Source organism: Schistocerca americana, chromosome 7 (genome assembly GCF_021461395.2).
Source record: "Schistocerca americana isolate TAMUIC-IGC-003095 chromosome 7, iqSchAmer2.1, whole genome shotgun sequence".
Taxonomy (NCBI): Eukaryota; Metazoa; Arthropoda; class Insecta; order Orthoptera; family Acrididae; genus Schistocerca; species Schistocerca americana.
In genome coordinates, this window is record NC_060125.1 from 288,782,421 (window position 1) to 288,795,400 (window position 12,980).

Below are 12,980 nucleotides of genomic sequence, written 5' to 3' on the forward strand. Positions count from 1 at the left end.
TGTGACGACATACCAGGCTCATAACTCATCGAACTATTCCATCCAGTACAGTACACACACGGAAAAAACGCATACATAATTTACAAATATAAGTTCACGCTGTGCTAAACTACACCAACGCACTTTGTTCTTACACAATGACACAATGAGTGAGTAGATTTGTACACTGTGTGAATCATTTTTGCAAATCACGTTTACGTTTTTGTTTTCTTTGCGAACTCACATTCAGTGTCAGAGACGCAGGTTTTTTTAATTTATTGCCTTTCGGGACGTGCCCACACAGCCATCTCATTAATAGAAATTTTATACTACGGGTTTGTTTTGACAGTTCAGAGGGTACATTACTTTAAGTCATATCCTTATACGAAGTCACATAGGGTTAATAAAGGAGAGATTCGGACATAAAACAAATAATAAATCAGCAGTATACTAAAACGAGTAAACAAGAACCAGTATTTTATAAAAATTATTCTGGTAACACAATAAGAAATGATAAATCGCCGTTGCTATACGTTTGGGATGTCTAAATTACCAATAAGATGTTCTTTTGTACGTCCTGAAGAATAGTTTCAAAAGCTGCGGATAAAGAATCGAATATCTGTGCAGGTCTGTAAGTATCATCTAGACAGAACATGAGAACGTTATACAATAACCAGATTTGCGTATCAAAGCCAGAGACAGATAGTTGAAGACATCTGTAATTGCCTCAGTCATTGTACGGAATCTGCTTTTATTTTTCATCCGCGCAGCGGCTTTTATCAGCAACTAAGAATTACGATATGGCAAAGTATCATCTAGACAGAACATGAGAACATTATACAATAACCAGATTTGCGTATCAAAGCCAGAGACAGATAGTTGAAGACGTCTGTAATTGCCTCAGTCATTGTACGGAATCTGCTTTTATTTTTCATCCGCGCAGCGGCTTTTATCAGCAACTAAGAATTACGATATGGCAAATTTGATACATAGCGGAGTGCATATTTCAATAAATGAGTAACAACCAGCACGGCACTGAAAGTGTAGGCCGTGGTCTTGTTTCTTAAATAAACATGATCATCAGAGCTGAGTGCATCCGTTCTCGATTGCTTAATGCTATGCAGGGATATTTATATAATGTGAGCGTGCTTCCGTTTGTGCTTGTACAGATTCAACTGGAGAACATGAAAACGTATTCATAACTATTGTTTATGAAGACTGAACTAAGTATCTCTCGGTCATTAGAAGCAACTGATGCCGGTCGATAACGTCGCTCCTTCTGCGAACTCAAGCAATTACACGAAGAAAAGGCATGTTTCCTGCGAGTTATCGGCTTAAAAAGGCGCATGCGTCGCTATATTACAAGAGATAGTATTGTCAAGCACGCTCAAAGTGCACCGGGGGAAAAATAATTTTTGCTTATAGGGCGTGGGATTTGCGGCGATAAAGAGAGAGCTGGGTATCTAATCTATCCGCTCACGTCTGGCGCATTCGTTATCACTCCGTGTCGGCCGATAGAACCTCGTGCACAAGTTTGCGGTGTGGTACTCCGCATCTGCTCGATCATGGCCGGATCTGATTGTAAAGGACACTTCGGAGCGATGACCCTTTGGGAGGCGATAATTATTGGGCAGTGTTCCAACACAACCTGCCTTCCTTTGTAATTTGACTATTTGTCTACCTAAATCACTTCATACTACTGCCACAATGAAACCATTTTCACGACCTCCATCTGTTTGCTCCCGTGCCTTGTGACAATTTTGCCTGTCTGGAGGTCTTCAGTTATATAGGGTGGTTGTAATTGAAACTTTCGCAACATGAGAGGGCCTCCATGACAAACGAGCTTTCGTAGAACACTGAAAATTCGTGGAAACATTTATAAGGACACGCAGAAGAGGAATAAGGAATAAACCACTGACAGAAACACATTTTTATTTTCAAATGACAGGGTAACATTTGTTAATAGCGTACGATGTTTACGTCCCAGGTTACAAATGTTGCTCAAGTTGACGATCATCTACATCCACGACAGCCTGAAACCAAACTTGCTCTACTGCTGCCCGAAATGACGGTGAACCATGGAATGTTCGGCTGTAGTGACACAGCTCGTGCACTACTTGAAGATCGCACATTGCGTCCAGCACTCTCAGATGCGACGCATATGGCCGTCAGCCTTTCCCAGGAGTAATTCCCAAATAGCCAGTAAATTCGAACGTCGGGAGTCAAGTTGCGCATCACGCAGCCTATTGCACACCGAGTCGTAACATGACGTCCTGTCGCTGCAGGAAAAGCGTTATTCAACATGGTGGCGCTACTGTCAGAGTTCCTCCGAGCCATAATCCGGAGGTAGCGGTCATCCACTGCAGTAGTAGCCCTTGGGCAGCCTGAGCGAGGCATGTCATCGACAGTTCCTGCCTACATCTCCTCCATAGCCGAACAACATCGCTTTGGTACACTCCGAGACGCCTAGACACTTCCCTTGTTGAGAGTAAAAAAAAAAAAAAAAAAGGGCTCTGAGCACTATAGGACTTAACAGCTGTGGTCATCAGTCCCCTAGAACTTAGAACTACTTAAACCTAACTAACCTAAGGACATGACACACATCCGTGCCCGAGGCAGGATTCGAACCTGCGACCGTAGCAGTCGCGCGGTTCCGGACTGGGCGCCTAGAACCGCTAGACCACCGCGGCCGGAGTTGAGAGCCCTTCCTGGCACAAAGTAACAATGAGAACGCGATCGAACTGCAGTATTGACCGTCTAACCATGGTTGAACTACAGACAACACGAGCCGTGTACTTCCTTCCTGGCGGAATGATTGGAACTGATCAGCTGTTGGACCCCCTCCATCTAATAGGCGCTGCTCATGCATGGTTGTTTACATCTTTGGGCGGGTTTAGTGACATCTCTGAACAGTCAAAGAGACTGTGTCTGTGATGGAATATCCACAGTCAACGTCTATCTTCAGGAGTTCTGGGAACGGGGTGATGCAAAACTTTCTTTGATGTGTGTATTATTGTATATTGTTTGTGCTGCTTTCACTGTCAGTGAGATATGGTCATTAGTTTTTCCCATTCTGTTTCGTCTGCGTTTCCTTTCTAAGATTTGCTATCGAATGAAACCGGTAGCGTTCCTGATTACCAAACTATCCTGGAAGCAGGTACAAAATTTCTACAATGGTTGGACTAAAATATGGAAACACCTCAAACACAACACATACCTAACGTGATGTAGGAAACCCGTTGGCAATCAGAGCAGTTTCCAATCGTCTCGGAATTTTGGGACTGTCGTTGGCGTGGATGGCGGAAAACAGCCCTGTTTTTGCATTCCACCTTCAAGAGCCTGAATAGCTTGTCCCTTTTCTGAGAGAGTCGAATACTTCTACTTCTTTGAAGTCAGTTGTACAGCTGCAGCGGAATGTGTTGTGTCACGGAACACTTCTCGGACCGGGCGAGGTGGGGCAATCGTACGCACTCTGGACTCGCATTCTGAAGGATGGCTATTCAAACCCGCATTCGGCCACCCAGATACCGGTCGTTTGTGATTTCCCTAAATCGCTCCAGGTAAATGTCAGAACGGTTTCTTTGAAAGCGAACGGCCGATTTCCTTCCCCATCCTTTACACAATACGAGCTTGTTCTCCGTCTCTAATGACCTCGATCTTGACGGGATGTTAATACTCCTTCCTTTTCTTAACATGCAGACTTTCGCCTCTAGCCAGCCCAATAATAGAAATGTAATATCTATTCTTATTCCATTCTGAAATAATAGCACTCACTTCATATTTTTGCAGACTGCTGCTAAAATTACAAAACGTACTCCGGAAAGGTAACTTCTTTTTTTTAACTAAATGTGAAAACCTATTGCAAGGTACAACATGGGCAAGCACGTGGGATAAATATTCTGATCGAATTTAGAAGTATTTCAGTCGAGAAAATCTGTTCAGTACTGTATTTAATGATCTTGTGTTACATTATTACTCAAGTACACGCCAATAATCAATAAGTGAAATCAAATTAGGAAGTATTATCAAAAACGAGTTGCAAGATAAAAACGTTCTTAAATAAAAGCTATTGTCGACTAACACAAATTTCCATTTTCAATACAGGGTAAGTTGCTGAGACATTAGAGAAACTCCGGTCATTCGCAAATATCAAGGTTTCGTCGTAGAAGTGCGTCTTCCTTTTCAAGCCACAGGATGGAGCAGTACCAACGAAGTACGACTTTAACGTCCGCACGTTTGAAAAAATACGGGGTGAACATTAATAAAACCGACAAACTGTAGGGACTGATTCCTCACTGGAAATGGAGGAAAAAGGTCCTATAAACATATGCCCGGAAGTGCGACGTTGTCACTGTAGATGGCGCTGACGAAGGACAGATTCTGTGACCACGTGTCACGTGTTCCTTGTGTGTTGTAGGCTGCGTGATTGGCGCAGTGTACTGTAAGCAGCAGAATGGTCAGGTGTTCATATGGGGAACAAGCCGAGATGGTGTTTGTGTGAGACCAAGCAGATGGTCGAGAGGCAGCACGGTTATACCAAAACAAGTACCCTACGAGACACCAATCACATTACAAAACATATCAAGCCGTTTTCGGGCGCTTGTGTGATCACGTGTTCTTCCAGACAGACGAATGTGCAGTGAGGCGGCGGACAGTGCGTGCACCGTATTTGAAAGACGGGGTTCTACAAGATATTGAGACGAGCCCTAGAAGGAACTCCAGGCAGGAGGTTCGCCAACATGGTGCAAGCCGAAATATCATAACAGGCAATTTTCTCACTGTGGGCAAGCAGCATCACGTCGGCCCATTCTTAGATATGTATACAGAGAGGTGAAATCGTTAAGCGCAATGCTGTAGGGGCTTGCAGTGGCTTAGTGGCAGCTGTCTTGAAGGTGAAAATACACTACTGGCCATTAAAATTGCTACACCAAGAAGAAATGCAGATGATAAACGGGTATTCATTGGATAAATATATTATACTAGAACTGACAAGTGATTAGATTTTCACGCAATATGGGTGCATAGATCCTCTGGCCGTAATAACAGCCTTGATACGTCTGGGCATTGAGTCAGACAGAGCTTGGATGGCGTGTACAGGTACAGCTGCCCATGCAGTTTCAACACGATACCGCAGTTCGTCAAGAGTAGTACTGGCGTATTGTGACGAGCCAGTTGCTCGGCCACCATTGACAAAAAGTTTTCAATTGGTGAGAGATCTGGAGAATGTGCTGGCCAGGGCAGCAGTCGGACATATTATGTACCCAGAAAGGCCCGTACAGGACCTGCAACATGCGGTTATCCTGCTGAAATGTAGGGTTTCGTAGGGATCGAATGAAGAGTAGAGCCACGGGTCGTAACACATCTGAAATGTAACGTCCACTGTTCAAAGTGCCGTCAATGCGAACAAGAGGTGACCGAGACGTGTAAGCAATGGCACCCCATACCATCACGCTGGGTGATACGCCAGAATGGCGATGACGAATACACGCTTCCAATGTGCGTTCACCGCGATGTCGCCAAACACGAATGCGACCATCGTGATGCTGTAAACAGAACCTGGATTCATCCGAAAAAATGACGTTTTGCCATTCGTGCACCCAGGTTCGTCGTTGAGTACACCATCGCAGGCACTCCTGTCTCTGATGCAGCGTCAAGGGTAACCGCAGCCATGGTCTACGAGCTGATAGTCCATGCTGCTGCAAACGTCGTCGAACTGTTCGTGCAGATGGTTGTTGTCTTGCAAACGTGCCCATGCGTTGACTCAGGGATCGAGACGTGGCTGCACGGTCCGTTACAGCCATGCGGATAAGATTCCTGCCATCTCGACTGCTAGTGATACGAGGCCGTTGGGATCCAGCACGGCGTTCCGCATTACCCTCCCGAACCCACCGATTCTATATTCTGCTAACAATCATTGGATCTCGACCAACGCGAGCAGTAACGTCGCGATACGATAAACCGCAATCGCGATAGGCTACAATCCGACTTTTATCATAGTCGGAAACGTGATGGTACGCATTTCTCCTCTTTACACGAGGCATCAGAACAACATTTCACTAGACAACGCCGGTAACTGCTGTTTGTGTATGATAAATCGGTTGGAAACTTTCCTCATGTCAGCACGTTGTAGGTGTCGCCATCGGCGCCAACCTTGTGTGAATGTTCTGAAAATCTAATCATTTGCATTTCACAGCATCTTCTTCCTGTCGGTTAAATTTCTCGTCTGTGGCACGTCATCTTCGTGGTGTAGTAATTTTAATGGCCAGTTGTGTATGTACCCTGCATAACAACCGCTACTATTTCTACCTCCTGCGATCGCATGGAAGCTACTTTTAACATGTGTTGTGACATGGATGCGATGCAGGTCTATACTTTGTTCTGGGACTATTTGTTGGTGTTGCATGCACACCGTCCATTTCTGGACACATGTTCGTAGGACCTCTTTTCCTCCATTTCCAGTTAGGAATCCGTCCATGCAGTTTGTTTGTTTTGTTAATGTTCACCCTGTATTTTGCTCTCCATAAAACTCTGTAATTGAGGAATTAACAAGGTCCTCCAAATAGCTTTAATATACAATACGGAGGTGAAATATGTAGAACTCGTGATGTTTAGAAACACTGCACACAACAAAACCCCACGTCTCACAACAACTAAAACAATATAATGAGTCCCTGGTACAGCCCTTCAGGTACGACACTCTCCTCTATATTATCCATTTTTAAGTAAGCAAAGGAGTGTCGCGAAGAACTGAGTGGCAGAAGGCATCGGAAACAGCTAATGAAACACTTAATTTTGAAATATAGACTGTTTGCGGGAGGTGTGTCATGACAATCGCTCCGATTTACCATGTATTCTTCTATTTATCGGAGTATTTAGTTAAGGAATCGGACAACTACCGAGTGGTTATAATTAAACTTACCCTATCTAACACGTTATAACACGGAAACTGATTACCGTACGAGAACCAAACTTGGTAGCATTAATGTCCAGATTATTGGCTGCATGATTTCTATGCCTTCACAGCGCTACTGTCCAGTTCCTGCAGTGGCAACCGGGTGCTGTGATCAGTCATCGTGATTCACAGTCTCACACACCTGACTAGTCGCAGTGCACTTGTTGACGTGTCAACATGAGCTTGGACGAAAGGAGCTGGGCATTATTAGGGAAGCCCTATTATCAAAACAACAGTACTGCTGCAGCTGCACTTCGAGAATATCGCCGGCTGAATGGGTTACAGAAGGGCCCTCTTTCTCCACCCGCTTTGCGGAGCATGATGAAGAAGTTCGAATCAAGCGAAGAACTGGGCGTCGTTCCGGGAAGAGACAGACGGCCAGTTGCACCACAGGTGGTTGATGAAATCACTGTTGCTGTGGCAGACAAAGCTGCCCGCAATTCCCGATCGTCAGGCAGTGCGCCTGCTGTGGCATTACAGTTGAACATCCTGTGGTCCACTGTACGGAAGGTGCTTCGAACTATTCTCAAATGGTATATTAGCTTGAACTACAGAACGAACAACGACGTGTTAGCCTCGCTCTCGACTTTCTCATGAGGATTGATCTTGACGATGGCTGATCTTGGACCATTATATGGACAGACGAAACTCATTTTTCTCTGACTGGTGAGGCGAACACACAGAATTTCCGATTGTGGGGATCTTCACCTCCAGTCACTGTGCATGAAGTTCCTCTGTTCGGTGAACGTGTCACCCTATGGTGTGGCTTCACACCTACGTTCATCATTGGCCCCTTCTTTTTTGAACAGGTTGACGTCCAAGGACCAAAGGCGTGCAGTGTGACTGGCCAGCGTTACTACGATATGCATAGCCAGAGTGTCATACTTGCCCTACAGGAGAGAGACGCATTGATCTCAATAGTTTTCATGTAAGATGGGATCCCACCGAACATCGCTCGAGGAGTTCACCTGCTTCTCCGAAACACATTTGCAAACGATCGATTTATCAGCCGATCGTTTTCAAGTACTTGGTCGCCATGATCGCCTGATCTCACTCCCCGTGATTGCTGGTTGTGGGGCTACCTCAAATGGCTCTGAGCACTATGCGACTTAACTTCTGAGGTCATCAGTCGCCTAGAACTTAGGACTAATTAAGCCTAACTAACCTAAGGACATCACACACATCCATGCCCGAGGCAGGATTCGAACCTGCGACCGTAGCGGTCGCTCGGTTCCAGACTGTAGCGCCTAGAACCGCACGGCCACTCCGGCCGGCTGGGGCTACCTGAAGGACAGAGTTTACCGGGGGAACATTCACACGTGCGCTGATGTGAAGCGCAGCATGTCAAGAGAGATAGCCAGCATATCTACGGACATGCTTCGTTCTGCTGTGCAGAATGCAGTCCTGCGCTTTCAGACTCTTCTGGCCACTGATGGGCGCTGTATTGAGCCCCTTTTGTAGCAGTACTGGTACCGGTATGTAATGGTATGATGTACCGTAGCAGCGCATTAAAAGTGTTTCACTTGAATTGATTCTGCATTATTTCTCTGCCCCATGTCCTTGACATTAAGGTTACCACGTTTGGTACTCGTACGGTAGTTAGTTTCCGTGCTATAAAGTGTTAAATAGGGAAAGTTTAATTATAACCACCCGGTGTTTTTATTTATCGAGGTTCGAATTTGGAGCTACTTGATCGAGCAGTAGCGGCTCCACGTCACGAAAATGACAAGGGCCGGGTGCAAACCACATGCCCGTCGACACCGTATCCAGCGCCGCCATTGGCAGTGGAGGACATGGCGGTCGGTCGTTACCGATGAGCCCACGACGGTCTGTGGACGGAGTTTACGTTTATGTTATGACTTCACTGAAATATCTGTGGAGAACTGTGACTGGCTAGAGCACTGTTGGACAACAGGTGAGCGTGAACTGATAGCACCATGAAAGAGCTGAGCTGAGCTTCGAACACAACAGGAGTTAATCTGACAAAGTATCGCTGCCGGCCTAGTTCCGTACTTGAGAGATATTTCAGCTGACGCCCAGTGCGTCATCCGCATCTGATTGTGATTCATCAACGATAACGGCTCATCTCGTGCTGCAGGGCGGCTGGGAAGAGATCCGTTGATCTGACCGAGGTGCGCACTTCGAGAATGGGCATCTCTCCGTCTGGGGTCAACACCGCGAGGCTATGGTGCGTGAAGCCGCTGTCTAGGGCGTCGCATTTTTCCATGGATTTCACTTCCCAAAACAGTCTAGCTTTACTCCTGAATATCCTGTTTTCATCACCGCAAAATTGCATGTCTCGTTACCGCAAAATATTAGAAGTCAGTACCGCAAATATAAAGAGTAAAACAGCTTACCTTTGGAATGGCAGCGCAGCACACTGGTTGCCCCGGTGAAACTTTTGTCCCAGTGACGGACATACTGGAAGCGATGTGCAATTCTTTATACGTATTCCAGTAATGAAGATTCACCACGCTGATATTTGTCCCACAATTCAGTAGCAAAACGCCGATTTCCACGGTCACGTCTATCTGTTTTTCTTTTAGAATGCACTGTGTTCAAATACAGGTAAGTTTCACTTTGGAATATTGTTTAATACTTCCGTAAACTCGTGAATAGAAGCATGGTGTTCGTAAAATTGTTGTTTTAAATGTCGATGAAACGACTCCGCAGCCTCTGTAGTTCTGATTTGATCTGCTGCTATACTGGACCATAAATCAGGGGGGACTTCAAATGGTTCAAATGGCTCTGAGCACTATGAGACTTAACATCTGAGGTCATCAGTCCCCTAGAACTGAGAACTACTTAAACCTAACTAACCTAATGACATCACACACATCCATGCCTGAGGCAGGATTCGAACCTGCGACCGTAGCGGTCGCGCGGTTCCGGACTGAAGCACCTAGAGCCGCTCGGCCACCGCGGCCGGCAATTCTTCTTCGTGCGCTTCCACAAAACGTCACCCGTCATCATTTTACTCTGCTTTCTGTATTTAAAATCGTTATTAAAAATACGGTCCACTCCACGATTTCTTTATATGAAGTCCATTCTTTAAACGCTTAAAGTGAAAAGCAAAAGATAAATGCACTTTCATATCACAGTCTGGACTTTGTTCCGCTACCTACGTAAAACAGTAACTTCCCAAAGTATACATGGAGATAACCAACACACTCACACCACCGAACACAATATACAGCCTTTTACCCTGTGCAGCCCCTACAGTAACTTTCGCCTGTGCCCACAGTCAACACACCAACTTCGATGCAGCGCCATCTGCAAGCAGTAGTAGAGTTATGTACGCAGGATGGGACAGAATAAAAGCGAAGGTGCAAAACGTGTCTACCATGTAAACTGAAATTCAGTTTAACGAAACTGTTTTTATCTTTTCCGGTTACGAAAAAGTATTTTTTTCGGTAGTGAAAATTAATTTTTCTGAATTTCTTTTACGTTTTTGCGCATTTGCAACCAAATTTTTTAATGACAACACGTGCATCTCTGTTACTGTCAGAGGATGCACTATTGTTTCTGGGATCTTGTTCTTTTTCTTCCTTGCAACAATTTTTGATTGGTTTGAGGCGGCTCACCATGCTTCCTCTTTTGTGTCACTCTTGTTTTCAGTATTGGGCGCAGTTAGAATTTTTCTCTAAAATGCTTTTAAGAGATCGTAAGCCTAACCGCGTTTTGATCCTTCTCTAAAACTCAGACTTGACAAAAAATTCTTTCTTTGCACACAGCTAAAATATTACGAGGTGAATAGTTACATTTTTGCTTACGCTCTATCTGTATGTAATCGATTGATTTAGACGGAAGACTCTTCGTTCATACGAACTTAAATTTTCACGTAATAAAATTTGATTCTGATGTAACATTCTCGGTTACAACATAAAACTGCTTGAAGTTATCAGTCGGTTTTTGTACTGGTCATTTTAGTTTTAACTGTCAGCTGACATCAGGTTATCCAAGTTCTTCGCTTTTGGCTTCCTTTTCAGAAATTACGACTAACATTGCTGATTTTGGATGGAAGTTGGAGCTCCCTCTTATTGGCAGTGACATAACAGGGTTTGTGGGGGATAAATTGACACTAAGCTCAACTTATTTTCTGACAGTTTCCTTAAGAAGTATTTTGAAACAACTGAGGTATCTCAGTCGAAGTGCGAGGTCAAGATATCCCAAGTAAGATAAGTAGTTTCATCTAAGAGACGATATTTTAATTATTACTAATAATTGAAATACAGATAACTTTCAAAGTTTTATGTTGTCGAATACTTGATTTATCATAAGGCTTTCCATTATCATATACATCGTCAAGACTGGCTGCCCTCGGCTTTCCCCAAGCTACGATGATTGTCATCTGACTAATGAGTACCGGAAATATAGTGGCGTATGGCGCATAAATGAAGATTTCGGTACAGATGTACCAAACATATTCTGATACGTCTTTTAGTTTGCATATATTGTGTGGTCTTGCTTTCTTGATGGACGAATTCCTTGAACTGTTCGATTGGTCTCCTCCAGTTGTGATATTAGCTTGCCATTCCTTGAGTTGTTCATTTAGTCTCATCCAGTTGTAATATTAGCTTGACATTCTTCTTTCTATTAATTTATTTCGCTTTCGTAAGTAGTTTGAACATTATTAACCCTGTACATTTCATTCAATATTTTTTGGAAGTTAATTTTGGCTATCTTTCAAGATGATTATGTCGTCTATGAACTTTATATTTTAATCAGCTGCTTTTCACTTGAGTGAATGTTAATTTGAATTAAAACTTGAACGAGAATAAAATGGACTCTGTCTTTCATTCTTGTTAATATGAATTTATTCTGTCTACCAAAAGGTGACAGAAAGCAAGAACTTTACCGCTGGTGTGTTATCGTCTGGTTTTTCTGTCGCAGCTCGGCTGGTTTGCTCATCCAATTTACACCTCAGACGGCGACTACCCAGCGGTCATGAAGGAGCGGATCTACAATAACAGCATCAAGGACGGCATCTGGATCTCTCGGCTACCTCAGTTCACGGCGCAAGAGATCGCTGACCTCAAGGGTGAGTCCAGGGCCCCGAAACTTCACGTAAGACGGAAGGCATAATGGGCTTCGTTCTGTTCTTGTAATCCAGTGATTGATTCGTTACTAGGTGACTCTTGTTTTAGAAATTGGACTAGTATAGCAAAGTAATATCTTTACACTCTGATTTGGTGAAGCTAGAGCTGTAAAACTCTGAATTCATGAAATTGATAGACATAGGCCGTTGGTGACACCTATCTACTTCGTCTCTGTATGTCGAGTATATCGTCTCTGTATGTCTGCTGTGTCGTTTAGAAGAACCTCTAAATAACAGCATTTGCCGTAGTGCCATATCCATATTAACAATTATTACTTAGTGCAAATCGAGTGCAATGACTTTTGGAATTACACATAGTTCTAAGCTTGTGTCGTATTAACGATGCTAACATATAAACGGTGAAAGTAATATTGTGTTTATGACAACTGCATGAAGCACTAAAGAAACACAGTTTCACTGTATAAGCGTTAGGAACTTTATACCAAAAGAGTCATTGCTATCATTCTTGTGACAATAGATTTTTTAGCTTTCTGGCAGCTGGACGTCATTTGACATATAATTAATCATTGGTGTTCATTGTCTTCATTTTATTGCCTGACTAAGCACCACTCTGCTAAAGTTAAAGATTTTATGTCAGAAGGAGAACGGCAACCACTACACCAATAACAGTTTTTATTTAACAATCTTTGAAAACCAGAAAATTTGGTGATCAGAGGCTGCTAAATAAAAACGTGTACATGTTTACTTTTTACGCTGTATTGGGTTTCTTACGTAACGGACATGTTTCAGATTTGTGCTTCACGTTAAGGACTGACCCCGAAGCGTGGCCACGGGGAAGTCGACAATGTTGCCAGATCCCTCTCAGTAATGTCAGTTCCGAAAGCACAGTCATAGAAACACCTGTCAGATTTAACATATGTAGAGACTAATATGGCATGATGTGCCATCGCTCAATTTCTGTAAAGTAAGATTTTTTTAAGCGCATCATTT

The 12,980-nt window shown here is 43.8% G+C and overlaps 1 protein-coding gene across 1 annotated transcript in view; it reads left to right on the forward strand.

The window, feature by feature from the left end:
• LOC124622432 (myrosinase 1-like) overlaps positions 1-12,980 on the forward strand; it is a 308,720-nt gene that overhangs the window by 229,170 nt on the left and 66,570 nt on the right. The window contains exon 7 of the mRNA XM_047148127.1: positions 11,825-11,972. Within this exon, the coding sequence (XP_047004083.1) occupies positions 11,825-11,972 (148 nt within the window). The remainder of the gene's footprint in view (positions 1-11,824; positions 11,973-12,980) is intronic.